Raw genomic sequence first — 19,580 nt, 5'->3', positions numbered from 1 at the left:
TGAAAGGAAGTATTAGCTCGTGGCCGCTAGGACAATTGAGACCATCAAATAAGTCTCTGACTTCTTTATTTGGTCTCTGGAAACTTGGGCTCAGATGCTTGAAAGCGGTATGCAGCAAGTTCAGACCCAAGGGACACCAGTGAAGGTCCCTCCCCCTTCCCCCTTCCCCCCAGCTCAAGCACTGCTTTTCTTATGATGTTAGCTCTCAAGTGTTTATCCTCCTGGGCCTCGGCACAATCCTATCTACATTCTTCGATTCATTGCTCAATAAATGAGTGAGAAACTCATTTCTGTTTGTGCCAAGAATGTTGATATTATGGACAGTGATTACCTGAATCTGAAAGTTCTATCTGCGTTTCTTTTAAAATTACTTTGAACTCAAAGCAAACGAACAAGGACACTAGTCAATTCTGATGTGCACATCTGCCATAGTTAAGACTTGGGCAGGCAATCTGGGGATAATTCCAATGAACAGATGGATAGTTGGGAAGCTTTGTATAATCAGAGAGTAAAATCGAGATACCTGGAAATGAAAGGAATCCAGGTCACATGATGAGCCACGGAGATACAATGTCTGAGTCTCTCTTTATTTTGCTTCAATGACCCCTCCCCAAACCAACACCTTACCCAGAGGCAAGTCTGCTCCAGAACTCACCTCTCCCAAGTTTCTATTAAAATTCAATGAGAAAATGACACTGATGGGGGTTTACATGATTTCTTTGTTTCTGGGTACATCTCTGTAGCTCTCTTGCTGCGTGCCAGCGTGTGGGGCATTATCTCACTTACTTTTCCCTAAAGCCCTGTGAAGTGGGTGTATTACTCTTGATCACTACATGAAGCTGCTTCTTGCCTTAAAACTGTAAACTGAACAGCAGAGATCTATTGGTAGAGTTCTTTCTGCTCTTGGGATTGAATTTTTCTTTAGGAATACATCCTTAAGTTGGCAGAGATGCATCACATAAACTGAAATCTTCCTAGGTACAGAAATACTAGTTTCTTTCTTAACATTTCACATAAGCTGCAAGCTGGTTTTCGATTGATACATTATTATAAGGTTTGAAAATAGGAAGGATGCATGAAAAAGTAATAAAGAAGGAAATTTAAAAATAAGATGAAATCACTATCCTACCATCAACTTTATTAACAATCGTCTGATGTCTAGAGCACTTCTTTTTCCAGAGAATATATTTTTCAATTACAAAAACATATTTTCATGAAAAACAGAAGACATTTGGTAACCGAAGTATAAACTTTATAGGGTCAGAAAAAGCTCAAGTGTAAATTGTGGGTGGGGGTGGGGTTTTTCCAGGCAGAAGTCCACTTCTCCTGGGACATTAAGTCTAAATGCAGAGTCTTCTGAGTGAAAGGGACAAATCCTTTCCCCAGTGCTCGTAACCAAATACTATTATTGTTTCAAAGGGGAGAAAAATGAAAATGGCCTAACAGCTGGAACACCAAATATTAACCTAATACTTTGAAAGAGAAGGTGCCAAGAATTTGAGTTGTTGCATGTGTTTGAAATTATAATCATTTCTAAGGTGCACCAAAAGAAATTCTCAAAGATGTCTGCTTGCCTTTGTTCCAGAATTAGTTTTCCTTTGCCATATATATATTTAGCTTTGAATCTACACTTTGAGGGTGCCTTTACTTGCCCTGCCACGACCTCAAGGATTTAGATAGTACCAAAAGACCTTTTTAAAGTCATTCTCTGGGTTCTTTTGAAGGACCCAAGAATGCTGATGAGATGTGTTGTCAGGCACTGTAAGGTGGGAAGTTATTCATACCCCTTCCTTCCTTCCTTCCCTCTTCCCAAGGATTAGTAACTCCCTGCTACAATGTGGTTTGAACCTCATGGAAGAGAATGGATGGGATGATGTGTAACTCAGCCTAATTTCCAGAACTCATTTTAAAAGATCTAAATATGGAACCGTGATTTTAATCTCGGGATGTTTCTAATATCGTTTCCTTTTAAGTGTGTCAAGGGGACATAAAAGTAGATATATAAAGGTCATGGAAGAATCTAAAATTAACCTTGGGTGGCACATTCAAGCCGAGTGATGGGAAAATAGAACGCGAGAATTCAAGAAAAAAAAAACTCGAGGAATGTGGGAAATGAGACACAAACTGTAATTCTGTGATTAGGTTTAATGCCTCTGTCACAGATGGGTCCCATATGATACTTTTCTCAAGGTAACCTCCGAATGATTTCAATGGAAACGTCACTAAAACGTTAAAACTGTCGCAATTCTCCAGCCTCAAAGAATTAGCCTTGTAGTATGTATTTCCTGACTTTTTTTTCTGACACGGGGCCCCTTCTACTTCCTACTCCATAGCTACAAACCTAACAGCATGACAGCCCCATTAAACAATACAAAAACTCCACATTTGCTATCAGCGACTCCAATTGATGACTCATTTTTCACAGATCTAGGCCAAAACTTGCCAATAAGGAAACTAAATTTGATTGTCCTCGGCAACCTTCTATGAGTTAAAAAAAAAAAAAGGGGGGGGGGGAGAAAAAAGGAAGTGCCTGGAATCCTACGGGTGCTCCAGCGCGCCCTCCATTCCCCTGATCTGGGTGGGGGGGTGTCACTGGGCAGGCTCGCTCTGTGACTGTAGGTAAAAGGGTCATTATAGTGTAAGCTGGGACTTTAATAGGCTTTCTAAACATGGACAGAAAAGAAAAGCAGTTTTGTGGACACAGCGCCCACTGCGTCTGGAGGTCTAGATTTAAAACCTCTGCAGAAGTACAAAATTACAAGACAATAAACTTGTTTCAAGCCACTTGGCAAAAATCAGGGAAGTTCTGATCTCGCTCTGGTTCTGGGACTGATCTCGCTCTGGTTCTGGGACTTTACTCGCTCTTTGCTTTCCGGGCTACCCTGTATGCAACCGGGTCAGGTTGCTACTGGTTCATGGTTCAGGCTAATCTGAAACCTCACCTCAGCGGTTTCCTTTTTCACTTTTTTTTCCTATTGTATATTTTTGTGGCTAGGATGCCAAAACAGGGCTAGACGTTGCCGCTGAAGGTGGGCTCGTACATTCTTGTGTTAATATCCAGCAGTCAACAGTACATCTACCTGACGTGGTCAGGAGAAGGCAAAACGAACTGACACAATCGATGGCGTCTCAGTTTTCTAGTATTTTGTGACAGCTACCTTGCTTTCTCCTCCACGGCGTGTCCTTTTTTAAAAAACGGAGTGTCAGCCTAGCTTTCAATTTTATAGAATTTCCTCTTTTCTAAGCATTTCATTGAACTGCTCTTGTTAAGAGCTGTCCATCATGGGATGTTTTAAGCTACTGTTCATTTTATAGAGAACAAGAATTTTAACCACTGCTGTCATCATAGAAACACATCTTAAACCCTTGCCAAGTGGTTGTTCACATTTTCTTGCAAGCTGTCACCACTTTAAATTTCAGTAACTGTTTGGTAGAGCCATGGCTCTTGGAATAGGAAGGCTTTGCTTTGAGTTTCTCATTTACCACAATTAACCTGTTGCTTTGAGTGTGGCTTTGAGTTCATTTCATCACCTGCGTTTTTCTTCTCTTTATTTTTATTTAAAAAATTTTTTAATGTTTATTTTTGGGAGAGACAGACAGAGTGTGAGTTGGGGAGGAGCAGAGAGAGAGGGAGACACAGAATCTGAAACAGGGTCCAGGCTCTGAGCTGTCAGCACAGAGCTGATCGTGGGGTTCGAACCCACAAACTGTGAGATCATGACCTGAGCTGAAGTCGGAGGCTTAACCGACTGAGCCAGCCAGGCGCCCCTCTTATCTTTAAAAACGAGGTAACCATTCTGGCCAATCAGAGTCTGAAACTGACATGAGCATATGTCAAAAAGTTTTATAGAATGAGGAATTCAGATGTTATTTGTCGCTACTGTTCAGTCCTACGTGTGTGGAAGGATGCCATCTACTCTGTTGCCTTCAACTGCAAAAAACACAGCTGAAAACACAGATAACATGAGCATAATCACACTCCAGCAGACAGCATCCATACCAACGAACTACTCCAAATCAAGATATGCACCTATAAATAGACATTTTGGTAATGGGTAGATAGGTTTTTCCCTTTTTAAGGCATCACTACCGCTGTGCCTGCTACGAGGAGATTTTTAAGTGTATTTTTCCCCAGCGTCAACAGAAGGAAGTCACCAGGTCTGACGTCTACTGAGATGTGCCCAGTTCAGGAGGTGTCAGCTAATGCTGGGGCTCAGTGGCGGTCAGGGGAGCCGCGAACCAATGGTGTTTTTGCAAAAGGGGCGGCAAAGGCAACCCAATGTGCGTTCCCTAAGTTCAAGGTCCCTCAGCTGTTATGCAAATCCACCGCATGCACATTTCTACCCGGACGGACACCTGGGGGCAAGGGGACCTGGCCCAACATGAAGCTCAGGAGATGTGCTGCGAATAATAAAGTCCATTGTATCTGACCCACGAATGGCAGGTCTTCAACCACCAAACATAAAACTGTGTTAGGCTGAAAGTACCATAAAATCTCTGAGCCTTTAGAGTTCTTGACATCCTTTTGTAGAGGGGGAGTTGAATTTCCAAAATTGGTCAATGGGTACAAAGTTTCAGTTATGCTAGATCAGTCCTAGAAAGCCACCGTACAGCAGGGTAGTTCCAGTTAACCATGCTGTGATGTATATGGAAACATCTGCTAGGTGTTATCATTCATTCATTCATTCATTCATTCATGCATGCATGCATCCATTCATATGCAATGGGAAGAAACTCTTGGAGGCAAGAGATGAATTTATGGCATTGACTATGGTGATGGCTTCATGGCTGTGTATTTAAAATCGTGATTTAAAATCACGATTTTAAATACACAGCCATTTATTGTGTATTTACACAATACTCTGCATTCACATCTGCATTCATACAGAATTAAGCAAAATTTTTTTTTCTTGTGATGAGCACTACTAACATCTCTTCTCTTAGCAACTTTCAAACATGCAATACGGTATTATTAACCATAGTCACCATGTTGTACACTACATCCTCAGGACTTAGTTATTTTATAACTGAACTTTGTACCTTTGATCACCTTCACCTATTTTTCATACCCCTCACCCCACCACCAATCTGTTCTCTGTACCTATGAGCTTGGTGTTTTCAGATTCCACATGCAAGTGAGATCAGACGGTATTTGTCTTTTTCTGCCTGACTTCTTTCACCTTGCCTAATGCCCTCCAAGTCCACCAATGTCACAAATGGGAAGATTTCATCCTTTCTTGTGGCTCAGTAGTATTCCACATGTATATACACACCACATATCCTTCATTCTTTCATTGATGGACACTTAAGTTGCTTCCATATCTTGGCTACTATTAATAATGCTGCTATGAACACGAGGGTGCACATACCTTTGAGTTAGTGGTTTTGTTTTCTTTGAATATATACCCAGAGGTGAAACTGCTGGATGATGTGGTAGTTCTATATGTACTTTTTTGGGGGTACCACCAAAAACCTCCACGTTTTCCATAGTAGCAGTATAAATTTACAATTCCCTGTCAGTGCACAAAGGCTCCCTTCTCTCCCCGTCCTCACCAATACTTATTATTTCTTGTCTTTTTGATAACGGCTATTCTGACAGGCGCCAGGCGATAGCTCACTGTGGTTTTAATTGGTATTTCTTAGGTCAGGGAATCCTAATATACTGCATGTGTTTGCATACCCTGACTTAGGATACCTGACTTGCAAAGGCAGAGGGGCAAATGACTTATTTTGTGAAAAGGAAACATTCCATTTTAGCCCTAAGTCTTATACTAGCTTTCGCTTATCGACACCCTACTTACTGGGTATCAGAGATTCTCAGTCCTGGGTACATGCTAGAATCTCCCAGGGAATTTTTATGAACTCCAGGCTCTACTCCGGAGATTCATATGTAATAATGATTAGCAGAGTATTCTAACACTCAGCCCAGGCTGACAGCCATTGATATTTGAGAGGCAGCTCCATTGGGACCCGGTACTCATTCCTTTCGAACTGGTGGGCCGTCGGAGAACAGGATTCAAGAAGTCTCAGAGTATCTCTCCGTGAACACCTGTCTCAGATCTTGCCTTTCTTCTCTCTGAATTTTTCCCTGAGTATCTGAATGACTTCTAGCTATAGTCAACCCAGAACCGGGAGCTAATGTGTGTGTGTGTGTGTGTGTGTGTGTGTGTGTGTTTTTTAAATGCTTTATTTATTTCTAGGAGAGAGAGAGACAGCGTGAGCAGGGGAGGGTCAGAGAGAGAGGGAGTCACAGACTGAAACAGGCTCCAGGCTCTGAGCTGGCAGTCAGCACAGAGCCCGACGCGGGGCTCGAACCCACGAACCGCGAGATCATGACCTAAGGGAAAGTTGGACGCTTAACCGACTAAGCCACCCAGGTGCCCCAACTAATGTGTGTTTTTAAAATAAATATCTCAAATGCACATTTTTGCACACAATACCTTATTCTTTCCTTCTATCATTGCCGTGCGCTGAGTGATGCTCTCAATCCTGTTTCCTACGTTGCTGTCAGGGTGCAGAATCAGGGGCTCTTCATTATTGGAACAAAAGTCATACCTATTAAAAAAAAAAAAAGTAAGTCATCACTATGTCGCTACCCATGGTCCAGCCCAGGGTGACAGGTGAAATAAAAGTAATCCCTGGTTAAGTCCTGAGATAACAAGATAACAAAATACATTTTTTTCTTTCCCTTAGATTTTTTCCCCCATATTCATCCTCAGAACTTAAAAACAGAAAACACATTTTGCTTCATCTGAAAGAAAACCACACCCGTGTATCTTTGTACATCCTCCCTGTTCTAAATGGTAAATACTAAGTAAAAATGCAAAAGTTAGGAAATTTAATATCTAGATTTTAATTAGTTCCTAGTAGAGGAAACATGCAAACACTGGGGGAAGAAAAGAAGTTACGTTAATGAATGGAAACCTCGAGGAAATAACAGCATTTCACATCTATAAAAGGTTGGCTTTTAATCAGAATATTCCATTATACAGCTAATTTTTTCCAGGGCTAATTAAGTGTATATGGAAATACACAGCATGAAGCAGCTATTAAATTCAGTCTCTTTCTTTTCAAGTTTTGGGGTATCATGAGAAGCTCTTTAACTGCTTAGACCTCAAGTATTTAGTTATAAAACGATCTTTTCTGTTTCTAAAAGTCCATGAAATCACTTATTAACCCAGCTAGCAGAGTACCCTTTTAAAGAGAGAAGTTAGTATCTTCTCTCAAACACACGTTATTATCAGCAAACTGTGGTTTTCCTATGGTTTACCACTCAAATTTTGGTGCAAATATTTATTTGCCATTTATCATGTTCTACACATCCCAGGTTCTACCTGAGTTAAAAAAAAAAAAATATCCCAACAGTGGAAAAGACGCTTCCATCTGCTGCGCCCTGGTCAGGGGTATCTTCACCGGCCTCACCGAGGGCTGGCTTTCCTCACCTCAGACCAACCCCTGAATGTTCTCGCCTTTAGTGGAAACTTTTCTGCTCCCAAAGCTCCAAAGATCGTGCTGAAGAAAGTCCAGCTTCCTTGTCTGACAGTCACGACCGTCCACAGTCCACTCCCCACCTAGAATCTGTGGTGAGCGGAAAGCCTGCTGGGCTCTCATTTATACATGTCGTGGGCGGATTATGGAGATTTTCAAAGCAGGAGGAACTTCCTCAGGCCAGTTCCAGAAAGAATGAGAGGTTGATCCTAGGTGGCCGATGGCAGCAGTGATTGACAGGAGAGGACTGTGAGACAATGAAGTCAGGGAGGGAGAAGGACAGACAGACGGGATGGAGACGACCAGCAAAAAGTTCTGTGATTGTCCCTCTCTGGTCTTTGAGCTGAGAAGGGACTCCGGACTGTTAAACCATCGAGTCTTCCTGGGTGGTCTCCCCCAGAGCATCGAGCACTTTCTAAGTGGTCCCCCTGGGCCGGCCACTCCAGCGGATGGGGCCATATCTGTTTATTCACTCGCCCTCACTGAAGAGCAAGGGCCTAGCATGTAACTGTCACTCCGTGTTGACACCTGTAAACATACACACCTGCGCGAGGGAAAGATACGCTGTTTCCAGGAAGAGCTTCCATTTTATTGGTCATTATTTTCAAACATACTGGTAAGTAGAGACCTAATGTACTAACTCCCCACATACTCACCACCCAGACTTAAGTTATCAAGACTTTGCCATAGCTGTTGGGTCTATCCTTATTTCTTTCTGTTTTCTTCTGTGAAGCATTTTATTTCATTTAAAAATTTTTAATGTTTATTACTTATTTTTGAGAGAGGGAGAGAGAGAGAGAAAGGACGAGTAGGGAAGGGGCAGAGAGAGAGGAAGACACAGAATCTGAAGCAGGTTCTAGACTCTGAGCTGTCAGCACAGAGCCTGACGCGGGGCTCGAACTCACGAACCGTGAGGTCATGACCTGAGCTGAAGCCGGATGCTCAACTGACTGAGCCCCCCAGGGGCTCCGTCTCCTGTGAAATATTTTAAAGCAAATCTCAGACGCGGTGCCATTTCAGCCCTATGTATGTCAGTGCATATCCCTAAAAGAATGCACACTTTGTAGGAGAACACCAATGCCGTTATTACGCCTAATTGTACCAACTCCATATATCAGATATCCCCTGATGCTTTAGAAAGGTCTCTTTTATACATGTTAGATGATGAGATTTAAGTTTAAAAAAAAGAATAATAAGGACTGGCCGTTCCTTACGGAATGTGTGCAGTTTCTGCCAGACAGTCTTTATAATCATCAGGTAAAGTAAGTGAACATCTGAACTGTTACTGACACGAACGAACCCAAGAGAAATTGTATACTTTCTCCTGTAACTTGAGACATGTTAATGCTATAGTTTTGAAATCACACGTCAGTTTGCTCTTTTTCACGATCAGTATTCTCTGTTCCCTAGACTGTAACATCCATGCCTTGATGGCCACGTGCCCTCACATCTTTCACACGCACTCAGCACGCATTCGGGTACATACAAGGGACACCTACCCCACATGTAGATGGGGTTTATCACACGCGTGCACACCTGTATTAGCCACGTGCGTGTGTACTTGGCACTGTGACATCAGAGAGCTGATGTTCTCTTATACCTGGAAGAGAAGCTTCTCCTTTCATTCTGTTTCTCCCCCAAAGACGTGACAAAGATCCAGGGTCGCCTCAGACAGAGACCTGAGTTGCATCCTCTCGGTCTTCAGGAAAAGGCAAAGAAATCTGGCAGAGCGCAGCAAGGCTCGGCACTTCCCTTGGGAAATGCAGTCTCCTGCCCGAGTTCACGCGGGGCTCTCACCCTCGGCCCCCCACCCCCACCTCTGTGGGCGGTCACGCGGCAAAAGCCCTACTATGGAAACTACGGGCTGGACTTGCATCAAGGTCCTCCGAGTGCAGAGGACGGATTCCGTGGCTATTTTCTAATTTGGGGACTGCTTTTTTTTCCTTCATTTTTTCTTTTTCCCTCTTTGTAATTGGAACCATAAAAATAGAGCGTCATTTAGGAGCCTGACTATATAACAGCACTTGAAAAGAGATGGAGGGGGAGGGGGAGGGGAGTTTGCCTGAGCCTTAAGAATACATCAAGCTCTTAAGGAAGTAGATTGTGCCATGTTTGAAGATGCAGAGATAATCACTGTGCTGGGAACCGTCTTGAGGGGGGAGGAAGCCGAACAACAAGAGGAAAGCAGCGCTCACTCCTGATTTCGCACAGGAAGCCCACGGCACCTCCTGCCAAAGGGAGATAAGAAAGCTCCCAGGCACTATTCTGGACAAGGCCACTGTTATCAGCTTGGGCTCCACGCGGGCCTCTCCGTGCTCCAAGCCTCTGTCCCTTGCCTAATGAGCTTTCGGACTCCCACCTCCATTTGCATACAGCGCGCCAAATACAATAGCGCGGGGGTATTTATAACCATTGAGACGCAAAAGATTTCCGGGGTAAGAGTGTACTCCGTGTCATGCCATCAATTGCCCCGGAGTTGAAACAAATTAGCCTCGGACCAGAGATTGATACAAAGAAATTAAAACAAAACAGCCAATTATGCATCCAACACATGGCCCTGGAGATCCTACGTGGGACACGTCAGTCTGTCGAACTCCAAGAAGGAGCCCTCTGTCACACTCTCCCACCTGGTCTAAGTAACCGCGCGTAACAGGGAGGCACTACCCCCCACAGACGTAGAGGCCATTACAGACCTGCACGCTCTGGGTTGATTTTTCCTGGAGTGGGGATGGATTTGCCCCGTTCCCTTCACATTCATAAATATTTGGCTCCTCTGTGACCAAAGGCAGATGAAGCCGACCTGGGGCCACAGACAAAGGCAAAGCCAACACTGAGGTCAGAGTTACAATCTTGACTGCTGGTCGTCACAGGCAAGCTAACCAACCGCGGGCTATAATAATTACAACACACATCGTGCACTATTCTACTCTACTGTAATAAGGGTATTTCCTACAGGCTAAGCACCATGCTAAGTGCTTCATATTCTTGATCTCACTAATTCATACGACACCCTAAGAAGTAGGTACTATCATCTCCCCTTTAAGGGACAGGGAAATTGAAGATTACAGAGGTTAAGTAAATTACTCCAGGTTAAACAGCTAGCAAACGGCAGAGGCAGAATTTGTCATCAGCTCTGACTCATTCAAGAATCTGTGCACTTAACTCTTACTCCATATGCAGAAGAATACCCACGTACTCTCATCACGTACCAAGAAATTGTGTGTTTGGTGGTTCTCTGCGTAGAGAAGAAAAGGCTTCTCAAACATTCACTATGCAAATTCCATGACTGCACTGGGGATTTGATGCTTTTTTCTAGCCCTCTGTGCAATAAGGGTCAGCTTCTTTTCAAATTCAGCAAACAACTCTTGTCACACAACCAAGAGCGTGCACGCTCCGTGATTATGGTTTCTATTAGAACTCCCTCTCTCGTTCTAGTCTCTGAACTCAGTTCCTACTCCCCTTTACAAAGCCTTTAAATCACCTTTACAGCAAACGCAGTGTGGAACGTACCTGAAGGTACCCCTTTTGTGTACACCTGTGCTTTTCTTAGTGCTGGCTCTGATCAGCTCTGATTTCCAGACCTTCGTCATTCTTCCTGCCTCCCTTTCCCCTCCCCCGACCTCAAACGCGGAGCTCACACTTTTTTCTTTAGAGGATGGGCCGTTGCATCTCCTAGAATGAGAAGGGAGAGTCCAGCCAGGTGAGCTTCAGCCGAGGATGGTCAGCATCCGTGTATTCTTTGCGCGGTGCTCTCACAGCGACTCCACGCTTCATTGGGCCTTTCTAGAAGTTGACCCTCTGTTTAGTGCCTGTAATGGTACCCAGGCCTCCTCTAGTTATCCAGGACAGCTCCTCATTTCCTAAATGATTTCTAGCAAATTTAAGAACCAACCCAATTCCGGAAGGTCTACTCTATAGCCTGACTCTCAAGATAAAGAGATACGGGTACAGGGTTTTTTTCGATTGCCTTTCACCCCATGATAAATAAATGATTCACTGACCTTTCTTTCAACACTTCTGGTCTGCTAACTCCTGACTCTTGGTTGGCTGAAGGGGAAGTGGCTGTTACTGAGCTGACAGCTACTGTGCCAGGCCTGGCCTGGAGAGCGCTATATATATATATCTAAGTCCCACTAATTCTCACATCCGCCTTTGGTACTAAGAAAACCAGGACTCAGAGGCAGCAGACCTGGGATCAGAACCCAGATATCCTCAACTCTTTCTATCACATGAGAACTCAACCCATCACACATGACACATTCTGTTTCCAAGAAACTCCCGGAACCTTGCTCACCATGTTTCACAGAGTGAGTCTGGCTCAGAGTCACGGGCTAGAGGAGACCTCGGGCAGTCCTCTGAATCTAACTGGAACAAAGTCAGACACCAAGAGAAGCTGACAAATTAGCTTTCAAAAGCACCTAGTCCTTTGGTGGAGGGTGAAAGGGGCAGAGGACTATTCTATAATTACAGTTTTGACATAAATTCTGGTTTGTTTTGATCATAAAAATGTTTCGGTGTTAAAATTATAGGAACTCTCAGGCTCCTACTGGATCATGAATTCTATCACTTAAAAAAACTCTTGCAATGTAATTATGAATCCAACTTTTATCACCGTCTTTGTCTTCCCCTGTAACTTACTTCTGTGCGCACGATTCCTGGACATGTTCTAGGATGTTCCAGCATGAAGGAAATGTTCTAGAATGTTCTAGGATGAAGCTGGCCTGTTTCATCATGAACTCCAATACACTTGTGGTGGGCAGCTGACTTTAAAGAGAGCATCTGGGCTGGGGGTGTGCCGTGATGGGCTGAGCACCTAATACCCAACGGTATTTGAGCCTGAGTCATGCCTAGGAATGAGTGTATGCATCTGTGTTGAAGTAAAGCCCAATTTAGTTGGAAAAGAGGCTCTCAAAAGCTGTAAGAAATCTCAAGACAGAGAACAACTTCTCTCCCTTTTTTTCCTTTTTGGATGATGAAATCTGAGGACTTCTCTAGTGGGCTCTGCTTATCTGTTTAATGGGCTTGGACTGCACGTGCTACCTCTGATTAGAATCTGTTTGCACAGAATACTGAATCATTTCAAGTTAGGAAACAAAGGGGCAGAGCAGTCATAAAGAGCGAATCGAGGCTGTAAACCGTCTTTTAAAAAACTAGAAAGGAAAAAAAAAAAGGCCCCCTGGCAGCCTGCCAGATGGGCACGGACGGCCACGACCGGTCCCCATGATGGTGCGCCGTCCCGCAGAAGGGCCTGATGTAAACCTCCCTCTGCTACCATGGGGGTCGTGTCAAAACACGGGCAACCGTGTGCCTGAGCCCTCAGATGAACAGAATCCACAAACACTCTCTGTTCCCTCCCCTCCCAGTCTCTCAAGACAAATGAAACAATACAGGGGAGGGGGCGCTGCAGAAGGTGTGGGCTGGAAGGAGTGTTTACACAGAATGGTTCCTCCTCCTTCTGCTCCAGGAAGAGGGCCTGGGGCTGCGGGGTGGTCACAGGGTCAGGCTGAGGGGATTCCAGACGGGTGACCCTCCTGCTCACGGAGAGACCTTGTGACGCCTCGGAGCCCATACTGAAAACTACTTCTTGTGTGAATGGAGAGGGGGGAGTGGAGAAGGCTTTTCGCGGACTGAAGGCTCTGGGTCAGCTCCGCCGACAATGGTGGAGGTGATCCAGGGCCCTGGCCACCTCTGTTTCGATAAGAGCTTTTCCGTGAGCGTCTTGGCCCCGCTCTGCTTCCTGCTCTTCAGGGTCTCCTGGTCCATTCACACTCAGGACACGGCCTGTCTTTCCAGGCTCTGCCTTCCTTCCTCCTCTCTCCCTTGCTTGCTTCCATCAAGAGCTCCAAGCTGTCCCGGAGTCTGTCCTCTTTTACAGAATCTGAGTCACGACCGAGGCATCCTGGCAACCCTATCACCCTGGGTGACGAAGGGTAAATACTCCTGTGGCCACACCCAGTTGTGGGTCTTAATAAGAACGCCTATTCTGCTCATTCCTTTTTCTCCTAAGTGAAAGACTGGTCGGTCAGCTGAGGAAGGGTGAGTGGATAAACAAAGAGTCTTTAGTGAGATCTCAAGAGCCGCCAAATAATGTCTTTTAACTTAAGGAGTCTTAAGGTGTTAACTCTATAAACATTTCAAACTATTGTTGCACTTTGCTTTCATGGAAAAGAAGACAGCAGATTACTTGTTATAGAGCTGTCAATGTGGAAATGTCCAGAGAGCCTTCACGGGTAGAGGTGGGGAAACACAGTTTAACATCAGGAACGCGGAACGTGCAGCTATTCGGACCTGAGTTCCAATCATGATTTTACATCTTCCTGGTTCTGTAAGTTACCTGGACAGCAAAAGCCCAACGGTGAGGACCACAGTCCCAGAAAACGGCTCATAGGACTTACAGTCTTTTCAGTCCTTGGAACAGTTCTGAAATAGGCGGACCATATCACTTGTCGTAGATTTGCTTTGGTTGTAGGCCACTGATCAGCACTAAGGGATGTGATGATTTCTGTCCCGTGATGCCCACTGGAGTGGAAACGTGGTTGAAGAGTCTGTGTCCTCAACAGCCCAAGGATTATGACAGGAGAAATCATTTTTCTCGGGTTTCAGTTCCCTGGGAGGCCGTACTTCCTTTGGTCTGTTTTCATCTGATGGGCCCCTTCACCTTACAAACCTCTCTCTCTCTCTCTCTCTCTCTCAACCAGAAAGCAAAAGCATATGTACCTATCTCTGTACTAGCCTGACCACATTTTCTCCTTTGATTCAGATTGGCTCAATTATTTACTGCACTCTTTGTGAAGCGCCTCAAAATCTTTGGGAAACAGATATGTCCTCAGCATTGCCGACTCAAAAGAAGCCACCCCATGTTTCTGTCTTACTAGTTTTCTATGGGGGTTAAGTAATGAACAGAAGGGAAATAATTCACAGAAGATCCTTTGCATCAGCGACCATCAGGAAGATACTCAACGAGTTAATTTATGTCATTGCTTAGCAATGTGCCCAGCACATGGTCGATGGATCGATCATGTTTCTTGTAGTTTTATTATCTCACTAGATCAAGGACTTAGTCACTTAAGAGCAGGGACTATGTTTTGTTCATCATGATGACCGCAGGGCCTAACCCAGCGGCCCCATGAACAGGAGAGGAGAATGCCCGTCTCTTGCTCAGTTGGCCATCTGATGAGAAGAGTGACTCCTGACGATGGCCTGGCTAGATGTGGACTCAACCCTGTGTCAGGTGTCAGCCCTGCCATCCATCACTTACCTCAAACGTGCTGAAAAACGGGGCACTACTGACCTTCAAATGACCTCACATGTATTCCCTCAACTAAGCACCATGTCACCACCATCAGTGCCTGTCCACTCACGGCAGGGACTGTTAATGGAGACAGAGGGTCTGCCTGGGACCTGAACGAACTGCTCACGGCATGTGACAAACTGACAGTCATGGACAATCTCAACTTAGGCAGTGATGCTGACATGTGGAGAAGCCTCTTCTGGTCTAACAGAAAATAGAAACCCAACCAGCAGTGGTCTCCTCCCTTCCTCAAAGGTAGACAAAAATGTTGGCTCATAATTCTTGGTCCCATTTTATTAAAATAAAAAGATACATATTTATACATATTCCATGTATGAAGTAAAATTGAGTCCTCTGAAAGAAGTAGAAGATTTAAAACCAAAAAAAAAAAGAAGTAGAAGATTTAGCTCCTTCAGTTATTAAGGAACATACATATCTATTGAAGGAACATACATATCTATTGAAGAGACGAGACAAGTCACATACATGCTCACAGAGCAGAATATTTTTTAAAAATACCAGAATCCAATTGAGCGCAAGCAAGTAACATGCCAAGGACTCCTGTGCTACCGTAGCTGGACAAGATTTGGGTCTCCAGACGTCTGAATTACTGAGGCAGAATTCACAAAAGCGAGGAGATTCAGCATACTATAGCTCCTTTAATTTCCTAAAAAATCTGAAAATTCTACCATTTCTGGTCCCATCTTAATTTCTCTGGAGTAAATCACCAGGGTCAGAAAACCTGTCTAGGGGTGCCTAGGTTGAGCGTCCCACTTCAGCTCAGGTCATGATATCTCGGATCGTGAGTTCAAGCCCCGCTTCGGGCTCTGTGCTAATAGCTCAGAGCCTGGAGCCTGCTTCAGATTCTGTGTCTCCCTCTCTCTCTGACCCTCCCCTGCTCACGCTGTCTCCCACTCTCTCAAGCAATAAATAAAACATTAAAAATTTTTTTTAAAAAAAGAAAAGAAGAAGACCTGTCTAAAGACGCAAGCGTGTACCCTGGGAGAACATTACCCTGACAGCATGGGTCAATTTGTCAGAATATCGTCAGCTTTCACAGCGTACTAGTGTGTGCATAATGCCACGTGGAAAGGGAGCTGCTTTTGCCAGCGGCACCCCCAGAGCAATCCAAAACTACTGGACAACTTCCTGCAAATCTAGTTACGTGCAACGCATCAGCCATGGAGCTAAATACGTGATGTGTATCAGATTCTGTGATCCCCCCCAAACAATCTTCCTATGTCAGTGCTATTATCTCTACTGTGCAGATCAGGAAACTCAGATCCACGGAGGTAGTTTATTGTACCCAGAAGCTGGCAGAGAGGAGCAGGTGGGAGAGCCAGGATTCGGGCTCCAGCGCCCATGACCTTAAACTCTAGACTTTATTTTTCTGCATCCTAACACCTTTTAAAATTGGTTCTTGATGTCATTAACCCTGGCCTATTAAAACATACATGCTTTCTGGATCATGAGCTTTTGCCCCCAAATTACTCAATGGGAGGCCTAAATAGTTACAGCCAATCTGAGTAGTGAAAATGAAGTGACCGGTTGATGCTGTGCTAAAAGACCACTCATTCATAGACTGGCGTGTCAACCAGGGCTCATTTCCTAACAAGGTACTTAAACTTCCTGTAAATGATAATAATTATAGTAGCTGCCTCATAGAAGTTCTGTAATAATTAAATAAGACAATGCATATAAGGCATATATTAAGTGCCTATGGTCCTCTAGAGAAGTGCTCAATAATTTTCAGCTATGTAAGAAATAAACAGAGAAATCCTAGGCCATAAAGTCTTCTACTGGACATACTCTAAGTAGTCTCTAAACAACCATTTTTATTTTCCTCACCTTACTTCTTCACACTCACAAGAGAAAATTTCTCAATAAGGTAGCAATTGGTTATCAGCTTACCTAATTCTTTTTTTAATATTTTTTTAACATTTATTCATTTTTGAGAGATTGAGTGTGAGTGGGGGAGGGGCAGAGAGAAAGGAAGACACTGAATCTGCAGCAGGCTCCAGGCTCTGAGCTGTCAGCACAGAGTCCAATGCGGGGCTTGAACCCACGAGCAGTGAGATCACGACCCGAGTCGTGTCGACCCGAGTCTGAAGTCGGACGCTTACCAGACTAAGCCACCCAGGTGCCCCCATCTTACCTAATTTTCAATAAAGGAGGCATATGGAACATTAAAAGCCTAAGGAAATGTGACAACATGCCCCCAGGTAATTTTTTTAAAATTTGAGTGAAAATCCAAGTTCTTGGAGTCTAAAGCTTTGATCTCCAGACACTCAGGACAGTTTTAGGGACACAAGGCACACGACACATGCTAACAATTTGGTACAGGAGGAAAACCACCAAAAACGAGCCTAAGAAAGTCTATCGGTCTGCAAGGGCGACACGGTGAGTCTATGGGAAGGAGACAGAACAGCCAGGAAGTAGAATGAATGGCTGGCTCAACTATTTAACCCCACATCAGATCCGGACTCACCTTGCCAATTTTTGGGTTTAATTTTTCTCCACCCAACTCTGATGAGCCGGCCAAATTACTCTCCGAGCACGTCCTTCATAGCTCGTCAACCTACCCTCACCTCCATGCCACCCTGTCCCATCTACGTTCCTTTCCATTTGATGTTCTGGTGCTTCCCGACCATCTTAAGGACCCAAATCTTATTTACCCCATGGAGTTTCCTCTAAGCTGTAGTCCTCATCACTGACATCCACTGAAGCCATGAGGGTTCATTTATTCAACCAGATTACAGGCACCTTCTATGGAGACTCAACGCAATGTTATGGTGGAAATAAGAATAAATGGGAACAATAGAAAAGAAATCGGAGACTTGGGTCTAGTCCTGGGTTTGCATTAACTAGCTGTGAGGTGAGGGATAATTCTTTATCTCTGAACCACTTTCTTCTCTAGAATGCTCTTTTTAATCTCCAAAATTCCCCAATTCTAAGTGAATTAAGCACTTAAAGTGACTAGATCAAGGCCTGCGGAGGCTGACATCTGCAGCCACCATGTCCTCATTTTATTCACTCATCAACTGCAAACCCTATGCTTTCTCCTTCATGGTCTCTGGCCTCTCTCATTCTTCATCTCTCTTGCTTTCCTGGGACTCTTGCAAAACTCCATAACTTTTGTGAGCCCCGCTGAGGGCTGAGTGCTTGCTGAATCCTAATTCAGAAAATTAATCCTGAACAACAAAGGAGGCAACTTACTCGACTTCCCTACAAGAGATCAAATAAATACTCCTGCATGGGGGGAGAGTCACAGAGAGGGACAGTTCCACCAGAGTAAAAGTGCCAAGGTGACTGTTTGAGTAGCTACCCTCTCCTCAGGTTGGTCTGATTTAGGCCTGCTCATCCCATTGGGGTTCTTATTCCCTCAATGGGTCTATTCCCACCTGTAGGTCTGGGGCTCAACCCAGTGCAGGTGGTCACCAGTTCCTAAAGTAACTGTGAAATCTGAGTCCAATTCTCCCATCTGCTGCTCCCCTTTCACCTCTCCCCTCCCATCCGCAGTGCGACTCTCACTCAACAGGTGGACCCTGCACGATCACTGGTGACAAGGGTAAACCCACTGGGTTAAGCCAGTGACTCCCCAAACCTGTCCCCTCGAGGATTTCTGCTCCTTCCCCTGGGAATCCATGGGGGTGCACTCAGAGGAGCCCTGTGGGGGAAGCATGAGAAGTAACCTTCTGAAATGCCAACCTACGTTCCATTATCTGAAAGCACCTGAGAAAGAACTTTCTTTTTGCTAAGTTTGTTTTGAGAGAGAGGAGAGAGACAGAGAACAAGTAGGGGAGGGGCAGAGGTGGGAGGGGGAAAAAGAGAGAGAGAGAAAGAAAGAGACAGAGAGACAGAGAGAGAAGGAGTGAGGGAGAGAAAGAGAATCTTAGGCAGGATCCATGCTATCAGCAAAGAGCCCAACGTGGGGCTTAATCTTACAAACCATGAGATCATGGCCTCAGCCAAAACCAACAGTGGGATGCTTAACCGACTGAGCCACCCAGGCGCCCCAAGAAGGAATGTTCTGAGCTTCAGTTTCCTAATAGGGAAATTATGTCCATTATGTAGAATTGTACAGATTAGGGATACTATATGGAAAGGGACGAACGCAACTCTGGCACTAGGGAGGGTTCACTGATTCCACCTATTACAGGCATTACCATTAAGTAGACAGTGGCATTCAAGGTGACAGGACACCCCGAAGGCTTCTAGAGAGAGTATGAAGAAATAAGTTCTAATGACCTGAAATGCATTATAAGACACCACCTGGCCATAGTCTAAATCCATCAGATCCTTTCTATCTTCTCAAGGCATCAGGCTCAACTTTTAAAACCATAGACTGGAGTCCATATTTCAAGCAACAGTCTACCAATTTTATTCTTTGTGCGACACCAGTGTGCGGGGAAAAACAGTCCACTAAGTTGGTGGAGATCTAATCAAAATGTAGATTTCCAAGAACAGGTACATGTCTTGGAAGTCATTTGCCCCATTTATCTATGACCTGAGGCTCCTGTGTCAGGACATTCATTTGTAGATTTGGTCATGAAAATGCCCCTTCACTTTTTAAAAATCTGTGAGCATGGCCAAAATAATTTGAGAGGTTCTGCCGATCTTTGCAAGGAACCTTCCCAAACTGTCTGTCATTGCCTTCTGGTAGTCCTAATCCTGGGAAGCCACACTGAATTTTGTTCCAAAGATCCCTATAGAAACCACTCTGCATAGACTTCCTATGACTCAGCCCTTTGGTTTAATTTAAACACATAATGAATGCTTGATAGCAATTACAGGAGACAGT

At 44.4% G+C, this 19,580-nt stretch overlaps 1 protein-coding gene across 1 annotated transcript in view; it reads right to left on the bottom strand.

The window, feature by feature from the left end:
* FLT1 (fms related receptor tyrosine kinase 1) overlaps positions 1-19,580 on the bottom strand; it is a gene marked incomplete at its 5' end in the record, with an annotated part of 150,185 nt that overhangs the window by 85,516 nt on the left and 45,089 nt on the right. Inside the window, one exon of the mRNA XM_077745413.1 lies at positions 6,441-6,555. Coding sequence (XP_077601539.1) covers positions 6,441-6,555 — 115 coding nt within the window. The remainder of the gene's footprint in view (positions 1-6,440; positions 6,556-19,580) is intronic.

Source organism: Crocuta crocuta, unplaced genomic scaffold (assembly GCF_008692635.1).
Source record: "Crocuta crocuta isolate KB4526 unplaced genomic scaffold, BGI_CrCroc_1.0 scaffold258, whole genome shotgun sequence".
Lineage (NCBI taxonomy): Eukaryota > Metazoa > Chordata > Mammalia > Carnivora > Hyaenidae > Crocuta > Crocuta crocuta.
Note: the sequence above shows the minus strand (reverse complement) of the source record. Positions and strands in the feature narration are given on the sequence as shown.